Source organism: Scophthalmus maximus, chromosome 14 (genome assembly GCF_022379125.1).
Source record: "Scophthalmus maximus strain ysfricsl-2021 chromosome 14, ASM2237912v1, whole genome shotgun sequence".
In the NCBI taxonomy this organism is placed as follows: domain Eukaryota; kingdom Metazoa; phylum Chordata; class Actinopteri; order Pleuronectiformes; family Scophthalmidae; genus Scophthalmus; species Scophthalmus maximus.
In genome coordinates, this window is record NC_061528.1 from 3,612,891 (window position 1) to 3,632,296 (window position 19,406).

The window sequence follows — 19,406 nt, forward strand, 5'->3', positions numbered from 1 at the left end:
AAAATAACTATAAATGGGAAAATATGATGGCAATTCACAAAAAAACACAACACCAGATAAGAAAACACAAAGCCAAATTTTAAAAATTGTTTTCTTAAATGCCATTGTTTTTAGATTTGTCAATGTTTTGTGATTTGCCAGTGTTTTTTATATTGCCAAATTATGTTTATTCATTTGCTTTTGTTTTGTTTATCAGTGTTGATTTATTTAACGTTTTGGTTTTTTTCGTTGTATTTTTTCCGTACTCTGACAAATGCTTCAGATGGACTGAAGGACTTTTCCTTCCCTGCCACCATCCTCTCATCATTTACATGTTGTGTGATTATTAGTCAGTAAACTTCTGAAAAGTGCTACTTACTATCCATCTATTATTGTGGTTTAGATATATTTTTTATTCTGATATATAAAAAAAGGATTGGAACTAACAGGAAAAAACACAAACTGTGAAGCAAACGGCAGCAAAATGGTCCGCTGTGACTTTGAAGTCATAAATTGGCTAAAACATGTAAATGCATGGTTAAAGTCTGATGTGAAGTCATCTTTGGTTATTTTTCCAGATTATCCTAAAACAGTCACTCCCACTCCCAACAGGCTGGACTTAAGTTTTATATATTTGTTTTCCCCCTTACGTAAAGTAAAACTCTTTCTATGACAAGTCTCGGCAGTCGTGTAACTATAGAGCGGCCCTGATCCTGTTCGCAGATGAAAAGGAAATCTATCTAAAAGCCAATGTTCATGTTTCTTTCTCTGCATTTCTTTTATGACGTGAACTGTTTATGTGACGCTGCACAGTGAAGTTAAGAAGATCAAAAATGGTTAGGTCAGGGATTGTGAAATGAAAATAAAAGGGAAGGCCTGGTCGGGCGTAATTTATGCATCATCCATTTGCCTGATGTTTGCCTAAGTCAGAGAAGTACAGTATGATACCAGGTGAGCAAGAGGTGAGTAGCTCTGCAATGACACGACTGAATGAAAAATATATACAGTGATCAGAGAGTGATAGAAAAACAGGATCCAGTAAGTGACGGACTGAGGTTTTCTCTGAGGGAGACGCAGCTGAATGTGAACATGCTCCCGTTTATTCTAAAGATATTCTGAATATGTTTATGTACGTGAGCGAACACACGCCAAATCCTTTCAGGTTCAAAAGATGTTTAAAAAGAAGAACAGAGATGTGCTGTCAACTAAAAAAAACATAGCCATTGAAATGTGTATTAAAAACAATATAACCCCGGGGTCAGATTTTAAAATCGTGCCATATCCATCTGTGGTCGATCTGTTTTTAATTGTCAGAAAAAAAGTACAACTCAGTGTAATCATCCTTCACTTTTCAGCTTTAAAAAAACAAAACAGAACACAAGAGAGTGATGTGAAAAACTGTGGATTTTAAGGCAGCGAGAGACAAAAAGGGGCATTTCACCTGGTCGGAGGCAGAACTCATGGGGCAATATCACTCCACTAAAATCCGGGCGCGTTCTCACAACATTTGGTATTTGCGTCTTGCTGTTAAGGCGGCGTCTTTAATATTAAAAAGAAAGTCCTGCGGTGAAGTGTCCCCACGTAAAAGACTCAAACAATAATTTGAATTTGTTGAGCCCTAAAATTTAAGGATCAGGGCAGATGTCTTTCCTACTGTACACACGAATAACTTTATCCAAACAAAGCAACAAAACATCAGTGGTTATCAGATGACACCGTAAGTAAGTATGTATATATTTTTTTCTGTGAATATGTACAAGGCAGAAAATTTAAACGACGACAACAGGGAAGACCAGAGGAAACTTTTCCTCCACTCATGACAAACCTCTTACTTCATCAATCAACTCATTAAGGTGCCGTAGACAAGACGGTGGGCGTGTGGAGGGGGAATCTGACCCACACCTAAGATACACGCGGCGTTAATGTCTCAGGTGAGTCGAGTCAGAGTCAGAACTTGTATACGTCTCTTCTGAACGCGATGACGTGACTGAAATTAGGGAGAAACTCTTTCCATGATGAAGATGTTTTTTTCATCAGCCCCCCCTTTTTTTTCTCCACCATTTGCCAGCTCTGACATCATCTGTGCACATCACAGCTTCAGGAGAGTGAGAGTTCATAAGTTATGGCTTGACAGAATGCAGTGACGTCGTTAAGGTAACACACTGAAATGAGTCCGTTATTATGTAATGTTTTGGCAATAACATCAGGAGCGGGAAAGCACCAGCTTGGTCTGAGAAAAAATTCTAAAAATTGAAGAAAGAAAATAACCCCCCAAAAAAAAAAACCTTGTGGTGGGAAACCCTCTCCTGCTTCAAAAATCAAAATCCAATCCACACACGCGTACATACGTGTTAGGTCTACAGTCAACACACGCATCTATCATATCCACGCTGACAGGAGGAGGAACTCTGGGAGGGGAAAAAGGCACAAAGATACTATAAGTGAGACAGGAAGTCAGTCCCGACTTGCCTCCTTCCACCAGGAAGCTGCGCAGCAAAGGTGTCGGCAAACGAATGGACCGGAGGGTCACCGGTACGACCTTTCGCCAGACTTCGGATTTGTGCTGCGCAGTGTGGGCCTTGACTCAGAGCTGCGGTCCGGAAAAGGATTCAAACACCATCGACATCGAGCGGCTTGTCTTTTGAGAATTTGCACGAAAAGGTGGCGGCTTTCAATTTTCCCCTTCACGGCTTCTCTTCCCCTCTTGAAAGGACAAGTGAGCTCGGCAGAGCATTTGAACTGCTGGCGCTTAGTGTGTGTGTGTGTGTGTGTGTCTTTGTTGGTCCGGCTCAGGGTGACCTTGGCGGGGGGCATCACTGCAGCTGGACTCTGTATGCGCAAATGAGGAGTTTGACCTGAGGAAATAAGAAAACAAAAAAGCAAGCAGTTAGCGTACTGGTTAAAAGTCAAAAAAATGTTTGACTTTCCTGTTTCTTTCGTTTGTAAAAGCTTTTACATTAGTGGTACAATGGGAGCAAACTGTACGTTTTACATTTTAGGAAAACTGGGGAGCTAAAGAGTAAAGCTGGTGATTATCCAGATGTTTCTACCAATTTTTTTCCAAAACTCTTTTCATAAAAATTGGCTTCACACACAGCTTCCGTCTCTTCTGTTGAGTTTGGTAATTTCACTAGGGGGCCTCGCAGGAAGACCTCCGGGCAATGTGTGGAGCAGACATTTGCGTCCTCACAAAACCTCAGGAGAAATGTCCAGACTTCAGCACCCGTCTGTCTTGAGAGCAGCTCGCGCATCGTTACCTTGGCTGTTGGTGCTTCTGCGAGACGGATGAAGAGTCTGTTGATCCCAGGAACCGGTGTGAAGGAGTAGATGAAGTGACTATCCTGAATGTTTGAAGATAGAAATTAAAAATAAATTAATAAATATATATATATATATATATATATATATATATATATATATATATATATATATATATATGCCAAAAGTATAACATAACTTTAGAAGTGTCGTACGTGTCAGAATCTTATGGAGTATACTTTTTTCTTCTTCTACTGTTCTTTATGCTTTCTAAGCTTCATGTTATACCCAGATCGGATAAACCTCATTGCAAATTTGGCTTTTCTGTGACACTGAACAGATTTGAAACAACAACAGATTTTTGTTAAAGACACCAACCAGGAAGATGGGCAGCTGGAACTTGTCGTTGAGCACCACGGCGTGAACGCTGCAGGGTCCGCACAGCCGCGCTGTGATCTCGTTCAGGAAGTTGGCGTGGAAGATGAAGAGGAGGATTCCCGAGCCTGGGAATGGGAAGGAGGGACAAGCGTATCAAGATATAGAAAGTCTGATCTTAAAGTCTCTCCTTCAGCAAACATCGAGTTGAACATGTTGAATTTAATGTACGCATCACAAGTTTGATGTTTTACCCTCTGGCTGCGGCAGTGCCTTGAAGACGAACTCCTTGGAGAAGTCCGGCCCCTCGCAGAGCCTGTGGCAGGCCAGAGGGAAGACGGGCTCCAGCAGCATCAGGCGAGACTCGAAGTACGCTCGGATGGCGTCCTCTGCCACGCTGGACAACCTGACCGACAGGGAAGGGCAGAGGTCCAGAAAAAAATAGAAAAAAAGAAAAACTCAAACATGCACAATAATTACAGGATGGATAGGTGGATACACACACACACACACACACACACACACACACGCACGCACGCACGCACGCACGCACGCACACACACACACACGTGATGCTGTGGTTCACACTCACATGCCGATGTGGTCCTTGATGAGGTCGCACACCATCAGGTTGTTGCTGAGCTTGGCGAAGTACATGGCCGTGTTCTTGTGTTTGGACAGGATGTTGCAGTCGGCGCCGTACTCCAGCAGGAGGCGCACTACGTCAGCGTTCCCTCTTTTACATGCCTGAGGGGGGAAAAGATGGGAAAAACATTCACCGACACAACCTGTGTGGCCCATGTCAACATCAACACAGCTGTAGATCCGCCTGCTGCATAACAGAACCTGCAGGTACGTTCTGTTTCTCCATCAACATCTGCCTCCTCACCTTCTCCACCTCCTGTGTGTGTGTGTGTGTGTGTGTGTATGAAAATGCAGCCGTTACCTTCATCAGTGCCGTCTCCCCGCCGAGCGTCTGAGCGTTGACGTAGGAGCCGGCCTCCAGCAGGATAGCAACAGTTGTCAGGAAATTCTGACAGAGGACGGCAAAACAAAAATTCAAAGGTGTGAGAAAATATACAGAAAAATTTCAAACAGGAGCCAATACTTTACTTCTGGAGATTGTCGACATCACTTAAATTAAGTTTGGATGGTTCAAGAGTCTAATCCAGACATTCAAATCTGTTTGACTTACCTTTTCAGCGGCATGCATTAGGGCCGTGGTGCCGTTTTTCTGTCGTCCGTTCACCCTCACCCCCTTCTTTATCAGCAACCTGAGGATGTCATCCTGTCCCCCCGCTGCCGCCAACATGCTCAGGGACATACCGCTGACGTCCTGCGGACAAACACAGTGTCACAGGTGAAGGCGGTAAAATGACCGGAGTGTCCGTAGTTACCGGAGGTAGAGCGCTGTAATGCAGTAAAGTAATTACTTTAGAGACTACTGGAGAGACTAAACATGCATACATGGTATAAGTGGACAATTAGGCAGAAAAGGGCCAGATGTGAACATGGTAACATACCTGCTAAGAGTTGGTATGTTAGCATGTTTTTTTTTCCAGAACAAACTCTTCAACTTTCAAGCCAAGGAACATTTTTATTGTACAAGCAGAGGCCCCTCACAATACTTGATAAGGATTAACCGAAGGCAACATAATTACAACATGATGAGGAGTAATAAGCACTGTGTATACAATAGTAATAAAAGAAAAGCCGTCTACTATAAAAGAAAGAACATTGTTCTGCGACATCAAACAGCGACGGTAGTGTCAGAACCACTCATCTCTCATTTGTAGACCGACAGCAATTGTCCAAATACAACTGTATCTGGGGTGCAAATGTACGTAACACACCAATTGTTTGCCATTGGTCGTGAAGGGTTAACTGACCCAGGTCGACACTAATGCATTTAGTGTGAAAGGGTAAACACAATGGTTGCTCCTCTACAGCCTCTACTGAGGATCACACAAAAGTTTTTGGCGGCAGTTCCGTCTAAAATTCTTTGACCATAACTTCCAACAACTTTTCATCACTAAGAAAATTGTGAAAATGTCTGTTGGCTGCATGTGGTTGAATATTCTCTTTACGTGTCCTAACAAAAGAAAACAACACACCTTCAAGAGCTCTTGTTGAATATTACAATATTGTAAAATGAACACAGCACTGACCAATTTCTGAAATTAAAACTACTTAGAGTAAATGCAGGTTGAACCTGTGTTACATTTTGTACACATTCGGTTTCGAACCTTCAACAAGGGTTGTAGATAAGATATCAACTAAATGCCTCTTAAAATAAAATGTCATTTATTTTGTATTTTTAGCCAAAGATGACAAAACTTGTTAACTTGTGTTTAATGTGTGGTATGTTATGTGTGATTGCACCTGTCCATATCCACCCTTTTATATTTAAAAATGTGGTGTAGGCTATGCAATTTAAAAAGTTTTTTTTCCCTTAACTGTTGCAATTTGAATCGTGCCTCACTTCTTCAAACATGACCTTAAAACAGTGAGTTTACAAATCAATACTAATAGCATGATTAACTCACTTGACGAAATGTATCAAGATCGTACTTGATGTACTACGATGTGTGTTTGATACAATCAACACGTATGAATTGAGCAAATCATCAAAACTAAGGCGAATCTGATCTTGGCAGCTGGATATTAATGTCACAAACATCCAGATAATAAAAGATTAAAACAGAGTTAAAACAAAAAATAGACCAATGCAGTGTATTTTACCTTAAATTAGAGTAAATCAAATATCAATAAGTACTAAAATGTTCTATACAGTTGCTGTAAAGTGATACAAAAATACAACCAAACCTTTCTGCAGCTTGTTAATAAACATGAATAAGAAAAAATAAAATATAACGAGCACTTATAAACAGGATTCTCAAAGAAAAAAATCAACACATTTTGTAATATATAAATGAGAGATATACACACTGAGCTGCTAATTCTCTAACATCCACAAGTAAAGTATACCTTTACTGCTGCAGGCTTATCAGGGGCCATCTATGATATAGGCTACTGGCTAAAGCAAGAATATAGTAACACTTGGATCAGGCATTCAAGAAAGCAAGTCAACCTACATCTATCATGTTATGGGGGAGTGGCTGCAAGATTTGCTGGTAGGTTTAGATAATTGAGATTTATTTTAAAAATGCTACTGAAAACAGTGCAGGCAGACGGATTGATGTCTAAGTAAGTTTTAAAGTCAATAACGGTACAAATGTACATGAGACTACCTTTGCAGGTTGGAAAATGGGCTGGTCATGCTTCCTGGGGTAATCCTAAACAATTCAGCCATTGCTACCATTGCTGTTTTCATGAATATTGTTTGAAATCTGTGATTAAGTGCCACGGAGTTTCACGTTTACGAAATGATCAAAAATCTAAATTAGAAGACTTCCTCATGATAACCTGTGATGACCTTACAAATTGACACATTATATAATCGACTGTGTTACATATGTATACGCAATCTAAACATATTAAACATTAAGATCAGCTTTTTTCTGAGCCAAAGCTACAGTACAAATGTCTTTAAATTCCACACATTTAGTGTATATTCATGCAACAGTACACCAATAGCTTGATCTGGTTGGACTTGAGTCTGAATACTTCAGGATCTTTGTCAAATGTGTGGTTTAAAGAATGGCAGGCCAGTCTGTACATGTTGTCAAGATCCATGTGGCTACTGAGACCAAGGTTCACGACACTATATATTACAATTCACATCTGCTGAATTTTTTTTCGATCCCCGTATTATATGTGAGGTTAAAGCCACAGTGCTAAAACAACTCCAGAGTGTCACTGATCACACCAATTTGTTGTGCAGCATGTCCATTACAAACATTCACAGGGACAGATAGACAGGACCATCCCAATCTGTGGTTAAATTTTGAGTCTCTGGTTCTATGGTTGAGTCTTGGGGTTCACTTTGTTTGGAGGCAACTGCAAGCCCTCTTCTTTTCATCGACTGAATTGAGTTATGTACAAAATACTTGACTTCTCTCCACGTCCTGCTGTTCAAGGCAGGTTCAGCAGCTAAACACGCGTCACAATCCTTTTTGCCTGGCACTTTGACCAGTTTGCAGAAGTCTCCAAACTGACGCCTCACTGCCGCCTGTTCCTGCTCACTCCACAACCTCTTGTTCCTCTTTTGAGTTTTGACAGCTGGATTGGCTCGTTTTACTGCGGTGGACATGGGTGTACCTTCCTGTACCACTGATGCTCTTTCAGGAGCACTGTGTCCAAGGATTGTTGGGACAACCTGTGCAGTTGTTGGGGCCCTAGGTGGGCCTGTAGGGTAAGATGAGGTACCTGAATGGTTCAGAGCTGTGAACGAAGAAACAAGAGGCCTACTATCGTTGAGTGGGGAATATGTAGGCATTATTTGTGCACTTGGGGTAGTTAGTGTTGTGAATGTTGGAACCATTGAGGTACTCGGAGCATTTAGCGGGTTAAAATTAGGAATCATAGCTGCACTTGTAGTGTCCTGTGTTGTGTACACAGAAGTAGGTTGCATCATTGCAATATTCTGTGTATATGAAGATGACATTGGCAGAATATGGTTGTTCTCTGAAGTGTATGCAGGAGGCATTAGTGCATTTGTAGTGTTGTGTGGAGTAAATGTAGGAACTACTTGTGTATCAGTAGCATTCAATGGCGTGAACGAAGAAATCAATTGTTGACTTGTGTGGACCATATTTGTACAACTGGAACTCAAGGATGCATAACTTGAAGTCATTTCTTCGGGGAACGGTGTTGATGATTCTCTCAAGTTTGTCGGCGGACCCATTGTCATACAGCAGTTTGAACTTTCTGTAAGGTGATCTGGGTGCACTGTTGTCAAAGTACAGACAACATTTTCATGTTCCAAATTTTTCTTTGTGGTTTGACCTCCAGCTCTAGGACTCTTTGGATTCATGTTTACATTCCCTTCAGATGTCGGCTGGTTACTTCTCCTCCGTATTGTCTGTAGTGTGTTGTGTACATAGTTTTTGACGTCTGTCCAAGATCTTCCACGAAGATCTGGTTCAGCAGCTATGCAAGCATTGCATTGCTTTTTGCCTGGAACCTTCATACTTGTAATAAAATCACTCAAGTAACGTTTCACTGCAGCTTGCTCCTCGTCACTCCAAGGTCTTCTCTTTAAAGCTTGCTTCGGTGAGGTTCCTATATGATAAGGAGCGCAAAGAATAACGGTTATATAAGAGAAATAAGATCTTGATTTAATTAATGCTTTAGTATCTCAATTTAAAAGTATGTTCACAATGTTGACAGTTCATTCTTGACCTTGGGAAAGAGCAGGATTTTATTTTTCTGGCTGCTGTTACCAAGACTATTTGATACTGTCAAAAGTTCCTGGATATGTGAGTAAGTGAACCTTGAGTGGAGATTGTTTCTGTTTGTGGCTCCAAAACGTCAAGTTTGTTGGGATAAGAAAAATAATGAGGTTGACAATCTATTATTCCTTGATGGCAGAAGAAATGAAACTTGCTGAAGAAGGACTTTGTTTAAAGTCTGAGAACAAGCAAGTGGAGATTGTTTTGTCAAGTGATACCAATACTTTGAAAGCACTGGCTATGTACCATCCAACGTTTAAAATCAAAATGACACATTAAACATTACTCACCATCAATTGCAGAGGTGGGCGGACTTGTGGATGGCAGTGAGCGATCCATCTTGAGCAGTTGTTTGCTCACTTCCTCCAGCTGTGATGCATTTCTTGCGAGTCGTAAACACTCCTCGCTGCTCTGTCCCACCAGCTTGGCTACTTGGTCCAATTCACGCTCATCTAGGCTCATTAGCTGCCAGCAGCTGGCAATCTGCTCTCTTAACGACGAGGACAGAAGGGCCTCTGGGTTTTTAACTCCACATTCCACCGCAGCCCTTCGGAAACAATCCAATCCTCTGATGAAGGACGGACCTTCAGTCCGTGCAAACAGGTATGGATTCGTTTTTGACACACCCGCTTGGTCTCGATTTTCAAGGAGTAAGTCGATTGACAACACCATCCTTTCCGTTAGCAGAACCAGCATGTTCCTTCCATACTGACCTTCGAGTTCCAACCTTGTGTAAAAGGCACCAAGGTCCAGCTCCAATTTTGTGCTTTTCCTTATCTGATCTGCAGAGGGCACAAATGCCCCAGTACTCTTTTTGCAAGTGTAAGTTTCCAAGAGCATTCGACCAATATTTCCTACCCTTCCTCTGTTGAATAGACAAACGTCTGCTAGAGTGGCCTCACTGAGCTTTCTCCATGTTGACAAACTTGGACTTTCTTTCAGCTCCTTCCTGGCTTCATCTTCCTCCCCTGCGATATACCTGTGTAGTTTTATCAAATCTTCTGTGACAGTTGATTTGTCCACTTCGACTTTTTTTACATCTTGCTTTAGAGATAACGCAAGAGCTTTACGAGAAAAGCACTCATTCCATTTTGTATCGAGAAGCTGTATGAACTTTTTCACTTCACTTTCGGTTTCACTGTCCTCCGTCATGCGACTTTCACCAAAAGCTATTTCCGCAGCTCGTTTCAAAGAGTAGCCAAGCTTTGAGATGAGGGAAACCGTTTTGAACTTACTGGAACTGGGATCAAAACCGCTAGCTTTTTTGGCCCCTTCAACAGCCAATGCAAATTTGGACGGTAGACAAACTTCATGCAAATACTTTACACTGTTGTCAAGCTCATTTACAGCTAGCACAAATCTACCCAGTTCCCTCATCTTTTGTGCAATATAGGCAAACTGAGACTTGTCGTGGTCATACTTTACAGACAACGCGTTGCCATATTTACAAATAAGTGGGTCATTTCTGATATGCTTTGAGATATCATCTTGATGCATGATATGGATGATTTCCTCGCAGCCTCCAGTTAAGAACTCTGACGTTGGAAGCAGCCGAGAGGCGGCACTGGTGACTCTGTTCGACCTTTCAGTCGATTTCTGATCTCCCTTTCTGGCCTTACATGACCGCTCATGTCTCCATAAATCAGTTTTGCGATAAAAAGCAAAGCAGTGCTGGCAGGGCAGGAAGTCACGAACAGATATGGTGGGACTTTTCACCTGTTTCTTGGTCACAATTTCCCCTTCGCCACTTTTGAGAACATGGCAATTATGTTCATAATCTCCTTTATTGCGTATTTGGTCAAGCAAAGACTGTCTGACTTTGGAACCTTTGGGGAAGTGTATTGCATGGGCGACATCGGTTTCATCTGCATGCCTCCTTTCCAAATGCTTTGTAAGTTGGGTGAAAGACATTTTACAATATAAACAGAAGTGCTTCTTGTATGTCTCTTTTTTCTCATCATCTAAAGTGCCGGGCGTTGGTTCAAGCACTTTCTTACAGGTCCTTAGGCTTGATCGTGTTGGTTCTTTCTTCTCAAAAGTTTTCACGCAGCGCCGCGATCGCCTTTTAGCAATATCCGTTGTGGCCAGCTCAGAGAGAACTTGTTCTGTACTATCTAAATGACCTGCCACCATGTCGTCTGCCTCATCATACGAGTCATTTGCTTCCTCAGGGGAACATTGTTTGTCAGCTATGCCCTTAGGCTCTGTTTTTTCCTCATCCCTTGTCAGCATCCATTCTGCATCCAAACTCATTTCACTTGATAAGGCACCTTTTGTGTCATCCAACATCTCCTCTTCCTCCGCTAGCCTCAGGTCGTCCGTTACTTGCTTGGTGGCTGAATCACAAGCAGGGTTTTTTAATTCAGTTATACCGTTCCCTCCATTTTGGATGTTTTCATGTTCACTCATTGCCACTTGCTCGGCGTTTCTACCAGCAGGGCAAAATGCTATTCCTTCAACATCTTTTGGACAATCCATATCTTGTGGAATATTCCCTTTTACTCTTGGAGTGCCCTCTTCATTCCTTGCACTGTCAAGGTTAGCAGTGAACCTAAGAGCATCATTCGAACTCTTCTCTTCAATCAAGCTCCTCTCTCCTTCAAATGACCTCTTCTCACCAATAGTACATGCCTGTAAAAGAACAAGTATATGTAAGACTCATCACCAAATCAGACCCAATGTATAATTTGATTATGTGAGCTTAGAACAGACACTCATTTGGGAAATAACTGTGGGGAGGGAAACAAAAACTAAAATTTAGTTAGGATTATATTGGTAAAGTGGTGGTGATAAGTCAAGGAGAGTTCTTTGGTGTCGCCTCGTCAAAATCCCTTGCACACTTTTCAACTGCTGTTTAAAGCATTAGCACCTTGGCAATGCCCCACCAAGATCCAGACTCATTCAAACATAGGTCAATGTGATGGCCACACATCACTTTTTAGCCCATCTTCTTTAAAATAATCAAACAAAGAAACCAAAAACAACCGACCCCTGACACCTCACAAATCTCCAGTACAAAAACCACATGTGACCCATTCGATAACAGTTAATGGCTTTATTGGATCAAGCAGCGTTTTGACATAGTCAATGTCTAACCAAGTAAATGTCGTCATGGGGTGTTGGATGAAATGCCACATGGGGAGAACAGAATATGAACTGACACTAGACCTACATTCATGGTTTGAAATAAAAAAACAAACGTTACTTTTGACGTTGTATACAAAAATGGCTAAGCATAGTAATGTTTTTACAGTAAAATCGAATAAACTGGTGATTTAACACGTGTCTTCAATGTGGCAGAAAAACATCTAACAGAGTCCAGGACCAGGCCAGATACGGATTCAAAAACATGAGAACACTGAAATAGTGTTCAGTCATTAACATAATAACTTTATAGTTCTTATCGAAATGTCATCTATGCTTTAAATTTTAGATGATAATTTAAAGACAAAGGTACTAAATATGTGATAGTGCCGGTGCATGCTGCAGTCTGCACATGACGTGCTATGATCGTGATGATGATATATGTTCTGAAAGCATATACAATATGTACCTGCTTCAAAGGGTTCATCTTCGTCCTGATACTTCATGTTTTCAATGTCTTCTTCCATTGGTTTGTTCACTGCAAGGAAAGATAACTCAGTTTCTAATGTGCACGCATTATAATGATGAAATAATGAATGATATAATGTACAAGCTAGCAGTGTAAAATTACACAACATTATAGAGGCATTTTAAACATGAAGAAGATACAGGATGGGGGTTCACTTAGGTGCATGTTCAAAATATTAACTAAACTAAACATGAGCAAAATGGCCCTTTTAATTCATAGTTTCTACTATTCACTACACAGTTGTTTCTACTTCATAATATATTTTTTAAAAAATAGCTGTACTCTTGAATTCAATTATTGCCCTGTAAAATATTTACACTACAACAACACTGCTTGACAGATGATGTATTTATATTTCCATAAAACTAGTGAAAAAAGTTTAAGGTTACACTCTTACCTGGATTTGATGTTGATGTGAAAAACATCTTGAGGCGATGAACGATAAGCCGATATTAAACAGCAAAGTCTGTCGACAAGATCTTGAAGAGACAGATTCCTTGGGGCACAGTTGTCAACTTTTGTTTTTGATTTACAAATAATCTATTGATTATTATCAAGATCTTTTGAATGCACTCGCTTGAGTCATGTTGCCTATGAGCTAAATGTTTAGATGTAAACTTGCAAATTTGTTGGAAGGATTCTCAAAAGACTTCTAGGTGACCCACATTTGACTAAGTCAAAGCACAAAAAACTAACAACATGACATTTTTGAAAGCTGAAGGATTTTTGCGTGAATATCTAAATTATGTCTTGTGTGGAGACATTCCACATAATAGAAAAACTTGTTTTTTTTGTGCCAATTATTTTAATTTTTTTAACTTTTGGTTACTGCTCCATCCGTAAAATATAGTGTATTTTTAACGCACTGTCAGTTTGTGTATTTGTAATGCAGAGGACCTGGTCAGACAGTTGTTCAACCTTTGTAAACACAGCACCATGTTATACTGCTCAACCAAGAAGAAAGAAAAACTAATCACACTTCTTTTCATACTTGTTCACACAACCACTCCCCACACATACACTTTGGGGCAACCAAGGTGCGAGCTGCGAAATTTGTAAAATGTGCTTTTGTCTCGGAAGTGAGGCCTTCAGATATAAGCCAATTAAGAATAAATATAAAACTGAATTATTAAATTTAAAATTCACAAAAAAAAAAAACATTGACATTACAACATAACTTACCTCTTGGTCAAGATTGTAGTCCTCTTTGGAATTTAGGGCCAATTTCACAGCCATGTAATCGCCACATTTCACAGCGTCCCGCAGCTCGCCTGACAGGAACAAAGTAGAGCCAAACAAGGTTTAGAGAAAGTACACATTAGTGATCTTTTGCTAAAGACAAGCTACTAGACGGCCGACTGTCAAGCATGATGTGGTAACACTTACTGGGTGATAACGGTGGACCCGACAGGATCTCATCCTCTCCGTTCAGATGCTTCTGGAAGTCGTCCAGAGTCATCCAGTCCAGGTTGAGGTCCATTCCGAGACTCAGCGTGGCCTGGCCCTTGTCTGCAAAGCATACATCATCGTGCAGGAAGGTGCTTTATTAGTTGCCAACAACAGTTTGATACCTGGAGGCATCGTGCAGAGTTCAGCATGTGTTCAGTGGTCCAATCAGGCACTCACCAGATTTGTCAGCGCCCTCTGGTTGCTCCTGCGCGTCCTTAGTGTCGTCACAAGCCATGAAGAGTCTGGGCTCACTGTCCTCTCGCCTTTTCCTCCTGTCATCTGTCGAGGTTCTCCTTTCCCAGCTGGGCCGCTGTGGCTCCTCCGGCCTCTCCCTCCGCTCCCGAGAATCCTCCCCCAACCTCGTCTTTGCCGCGGTTTCTTCTCCCTCCCTCTCGTCGCTGTCCAGGTTGAAGCCGTAACTCTGGCCGGGTCTGGGGCCTGAGGCGGAGAAGACGCGCCGTCATATTTTCTCGGGACACGTCACATTAAGTGCACAGCTGCGATCAAACCATTATTTTTTTTATCTTGCAGATTCACATTCTCCATTCCAGGTCAATATAAATCCTGCTACTAACTAGCTAGAGAAGGCATGTTCAAGTACATAATAATTAATTCAACAAAAAAACTGTTCCACTAAACTTATGCTTTCAGTCATGCACTTAATTTTCCTAAACTTTTCTGGGAAGGCTGTATGCTGTCAGTTGCATTTCTGTATTTGGTTTGTTTTCACAAGTTGCTCTTTCCCTGAAGTCAGTTTTGTTTTTTCAGTGACCCAGCGTCGTTCCTACCATCTGATTGCTTGGTCCTCTCCGTCTTCTCAGGCTCTGCTTTCTGAGCTGGAGACTCTTTGGTTGGCTTGGAGCTCTTGTCAATCTTTCCTTGAACCTAAGTTGGTAAAGAAAGGAAAAAATAAAACAACAAGAAACAAAAAAATCTTGAAAAATGAGCGACATTTATGTTGGCTTGGAAAAGGAGATGTTCACCATCTGAGAAAAGTCATGGTTATTCTGAAAGGAATCAATGTTCTGTTGCCACAAATGAATCAACACTTAAAATTTGCGACTGAGACCACAAACTCATTAGGAGTTTCCGCATTGGCTTCGCTTTTCACACCCGGAAGCCACGTCTGTCCACTTATTTTTGTTTTACCGTCTATGGCATAAAACAATGTCCACTATGAAATTAAGACTCTGTAATTTGTAAGTATACTTTTAATGTCCGGCAGAAAATTAGTGCTGTGACTCATTCCCAAAAATAAATGAGAAATATCTGAAGATATTGTGGCGGTGGGCACTAATAAATCATAATGTAGTTATTATTACTACATCTCCAAATAATAGTGGGGCTGTAGTAATAAGGTTGTACTGTCTTTATATGTTTTCTAAATTTCATGTGCCTTAAAAGCATGTTTGTGTCTCCACTCCAGTAAGATGGGTAACCTCCAGTTACTGTAAGCAAATCTGAATAAGATGTGTGAAAAACAATACATTTAATAATAATATCTTACCTTTGCTGGTTTGCTGCTGCTCTTCTCTGCAGGAGGCGGATGAGCCGGCTGCCGACGGGGGGCGCGGTCCTTGGCCTCGCAGTTCAACAGGAACTTTTCAAAGAGGTTGGTGGAACCCGTGGGGTCCTTCTGTCCCAACACCTCCTCTTTGACCACTTCGTCATCCTTGCTCCTGGGGGCCACGTTAACCGAAGACGAGGACGATGACGACGTGGAGGAAGACGGGACTCGGAGCGGCGCTGACGCACCGTCCTGCCCTTTGCTCTTCGCCTTCTTATGCAGCGTGGAGCTATCACTGGAGTCCGAGAGCGGGGCGTTCTCGTCCTTGCTTTTTGAGGTGAGGCTCTTCAGCTTTTGGAGGCTGCTCTCTTTCTGGGCGCCATCTGTCTTTTTGCTCTTTTTGTCATGGATGAGGTCCTTAATGCCCTGGAGCTTTACCTCCCACTTGCCCTTCTTCAGTTTCGACTTCTCATCCAAACGGGCCTTCTCGGCCGACTTCGTGGACGTGGTATCATCCATTTGCGACTCTGACGGGCCGTCGCTCAGGTCGTCATCCAGGGGCGCAGTGGCCTCATCCTCAGAGGTTTCGATCTTCCGCTCCTTCTTCGCTTTCTTTTTCTTCCCCTCCTCTACCCTTTCTTTCTTATGCTTCCCTCCGTCTTTCCCTTTCTCCTTCTTGTGTTTTTTGGAGGGAACAGGCTGCTCATCGTCGTCCTCCCCTTCGGACTCAAACACGCGTTTTTTTAGATCAACCTTTTTCTCCTTGGAAGGTGAGGGTGGAGCCGAGGGCCTCTCCTCGTCTTCTTCGTTATCCGTCTCTGGCGCGGGCATAGGCCTGACCTCGTCCGGTCGTTTGTCTTTCTTCTTCTTCTTTTTGTCCTTCGGAGACGGTTCGTCTTCTTCTCTGGTCTTCTTCTTTTTCTTCTTCTTGGAGGGCGACTGAGTCGGTCGGTCTTTGTCGCTGTCGTCCTCCGAGTCGGCGTCGAATACTTCGTTCTTTGTGGGCAGCGGTTTCTGGTCGAAGAACAAGACAAAGCAGTGTCACATTTTAGGATCATATTTTAAGTCCGATGGTCAGTTATCTGTGCATCTGTCTCATGATCACTAAGTTAAATAGAAAGGCTTTTTGCAGAGTCCCTTAAAGCTAATTAATATTTTAAAGAAGGCATTAAAGGGACATGGCTTCATCTCCCTGCAACCCTGAATATCGTCTCAGTAGTATTCTATTCATAAACCCGTCCGTCACTCAGACTTACCACGCTCTTCTTGGCTTCTGCCTCTTTCTTGGCCTTCAGTTCAGCCATGGACTTCTTAAAGGCCAAGAGGACTTCGCGACAGTCCTCCAAATGAGCCTCCGGCTCCCACGTGTCATCGTCAGAGCAGTAGTTCTTCCAGCGCACCCTGTACAGCACTTCACCCTGGAAACAAAAGACACACAAGATACAGTATGAAGCTTGGGTGTTACCACCACAACGGACACAGTGACTAAATTTCCAGCTGGTGGGTTCAAGCATTGTAAAAATTGATGACAAGACAAGGTAGAATTACGAATTTATCAGTACTTTGAATGGTGCATGATGCATTAGTCTCATGTTACACAGCCCATTCAAGGTGGGAATGTTTCCTCCGCGCTGTTCTGTGTCAAGAGGTACAAATATGGATTGGGGGCATTGTTGTTCCACCTTCATGCAAACAATGGAGAAAGTCACAAAAACTGGTTCATTACACCAAACGCTGACGTGATATGTGAAAATCCCACACTGGTACAGTGATATGCTTGACTTGGTGGGACCAGTGTCAACAACCACAGGCCACACAGTGTTGTGTCACTGTGTGGCACTATTTGGTTGAAGAGCGCCTTTTTGTCTGTAATTCTTTATAGTCAAATTCATATCTTATGCAAGAACTTTAAGAAATTTGTTAGGTGATGTTGCTTTTATTTATGCAGTGACAGTCGCTCTGAAGCTCAAGATCCCCCCCCCCACCTGTAAATATGTTTCAATCTTAAAATAGATTACTGTACTCCTGTGGAAACAGATGTATTCAAGTTCTATTTATTGACAGTGAGATCAGTAGAGTTCTGGTGAAGACAACACTGGATCCACATTACACACCGACAAAAATTTGTATGGTGCATGTTGTAGAAATTACCCACGACTCACGTGCATTTCTATAGACTTGCTTTTATGTGATGTCGTCTTTTTATATATATATATATTTTTTACACAGATTTGTGACTTGAAAAACGTATAATTGTGGGAATGCTGATTTGAATTGTCTGTGATTTGTATGTTTTGTGAAGGCACTTCTGCTTCCGACAGGTGCTATATAACTAAAATTATTATTATTATTATCATTACCAATACATTTTTATGAGCACGTGACTATGCTCTTAAACAAAAAACAACACAACTTAAAAGAACGTGTCCTGGTTTAGACCTTTCTGTGCATTTGCAGAGAAATCAAGTCAGGAAACCAACACAGGGTGGACGGTCAGTTCATCGTTCACATGTCCGAGACCATCATCATCATCATCATCATCATCCTCCTCCTCCTCCTCATCATCCTCATCCTCCTCCTCCTCCTCATCATCCTCCTCATCCTCCTCATCATCATCATCATCCTCATCCTGATTATCATCCTCATCATCCTCCTCCTCCTCATCATCTTCCTCCTCATCATCATCATCCTCATCATCATCATCATCATCCTCCTCCTTCTCATCCTCCTCCTTCTCATCCTCCTCCTCATCATCCTCCTCCTCCTCATCCTCATCCTCCTCATCATCCTCTTCCCCTGGATTTGCCTTGTTATGCCGCTGGGGTCGAAGCAACTGAGATGGAAGTGAAATAAACAGTTGCAGGCTGGCAAAGCCTCCGTCCTTGGCCTCGGCAGGGGAGGAGAGGCTGAGCGGACATCACGGGAGAAGTTGTGCAGAGGAGGAATAAAAAAAACAAAAAAAAACAACAAGATGCCACGGACGAGCTGTGATCCACAACAAAGGCGGCGGTGACCGCATATGACGGAGTGACACGCGAGCAGGCATGTGCATCAAAAATTGCATTTGAATTCAATGATGCATCAGAGTTATTATTAACAGAAAGGTGTCCGGACCTCGTCGTGAGAGTAGCGCTTGAAGGCAGCGCCTGCCATGTCTGCTCCGCTCGGCAGGCAGGCAACCTAGCTAGCAGCTAGCAGTTAGCTCGTCTTACCTCCTCCACGCGCATGTCAATGATCCTCTCCACCTCGTACTGGTCTTCTTCCTCGTCGCTGTCCGCGGGTTCCACCTTGTCGTTCTCGGCCGCCATGGCTGCGACTTGTGTTGTTTGTGTGTGTGTGTGTGTTAATCGGAACGGCGGCGGGCTAACCGGTGCTAGCTCCGCAGCTCAGAGGGGTTGTCACCGAGCGTAGCAGCAGTCGCCGCCCGCTATAGCGCTGCTGCGTTCACGTGCCGCTGCTCACCTCGTAATTTGGGGTTCTCAAATCACACCCATTCAATTTTGGGACACTGGCTCAGTCGGTAGCTGAGGAGTCCTCCTGCAGCGGCCGTGGGTTCGACTGGCCATTTGCTGCGCGTCCTCCCCACTCTCACCCCCTCTCCTGTAATCACTGTCAACTATCAATGAAGCATAAAAATGCAAAAATTTAAAATGAAATTAAAAAATAAAGTTGTTTTTTAAGGACACTAAGCATTTTTACAACGAAAACATGAGAAGATAATTGTAACCACCATGTGGGAATTAATTGTTTTTTTTGAAAAGTTTCTCCGAAAATACACGTAGGACTTCATTTCACCTCTCTGGCTGTGTCGCTAATGTAGATGCGGAAATTCAAATTTTTCTGTGTTTCATGAAGGCATCGCGGACGTAGA

The 19,406-nt window shown here is 42.3% G+C and overlaps 1 protein-coding gene across 4 annotated transcripts; it reads right to left on the reverse strand.

Annotated features, from left to right (window-relative positions):
- Nucleotides 1–1,237: 1,237 nt before the first annotated feature.
- mphosph8 (M-phase phosphoprotein 8) lies at nucleotides 1,238–18,964 on the reverse strand. 4 transcript variants are annotated; one of them, XM_035651122.2, is made up of 14 exons: nucleotides 18,748–18,964; nucleotides 16,792–16,953; nucleotides 15,536–16,549; nucleotides 14,817–14,913; nucleotides 14,206–14,466; nucleotides 13,966–14,088; nucleotides 13,762–13,850; nucleotides 4,808–4,948; nucleotides 4,559–4,645; nucleotides 4,205–4,359; nucleotides 3,867–4,018; nucleotides 3,616–3,740; nucleotides 3,237–3,320; nucleotides 1,238–2,834 (listed from the first exon to the last, which is right to left on the reverse strand). In XM_035651122.2, exons 1-14 carry the CDS (start codon nucleotides 18,841–18,843, stop codon nucleotides 2,793–2,795), a joined length of 2,628 nt encoding a protein of 875 aa, XP_035507015.2. In that variant the 5' UTR covers nucleotides 18,844–18,964; the 3' UTR covers nucleotides 1,238–2,792. The 4 variants fall into 4 exon arrangements, with proteins under 4 accessions (XP_035507015.2, XP_035507012.2, XP_035507013.2 ...); XM_035651119.2 differs by lacking the exons at nucleotides 1,238–2,834; nucleotides 3,237–3,320; nucleotides 3,616–3,740; ... (2 more) ...; nucleotides 4,559–4,645; nucleotides 4,808–4,948 and adding exons at nucleotides 5,190–8,796; nucleotides 9,257–11,597; XM_035651120.2 differs by lacking the exons at nucleotides 1,238–2,834; nucleotides 3,237–3,320; nucleotides 3,616–3,740; ... (9 more) ...; nucleotides 16,792–16,953; nucleotides 18,748–18,964 and adding exons at nucleotides 5,190–8,796; nucleotides 9,257–11,597; nucleotides 12,520–12,588; nucleotides 12,977–13,716.
- Between the last annotated feature and the right edge of the window lie 442 nt (nucleotides 18,965–19,406).

Coding starts and splice junctions, on each gene's coding strand:
- mphosph8 (XM_035651119.2), bottom strand. CDS start 18,843: ATGGCGGCCGAGAACGACAAGGTGGAACCCGCGGACAGCGACGAGGAA. Junction 14,467..14,816: donor GAGGACCAAGCAATCAGATG/GTAGGAACGACG, acceptor TCTCCGCCTCAG/GCCCCAGACCCGGCCAGAGT. Junction 8,797..9,256: donor GCCCACCTCTGCAATTGATG/GTGAGTAATGTT, acceptor CTTATCATATAG/GAACCTCACCGAAGCAAGCT.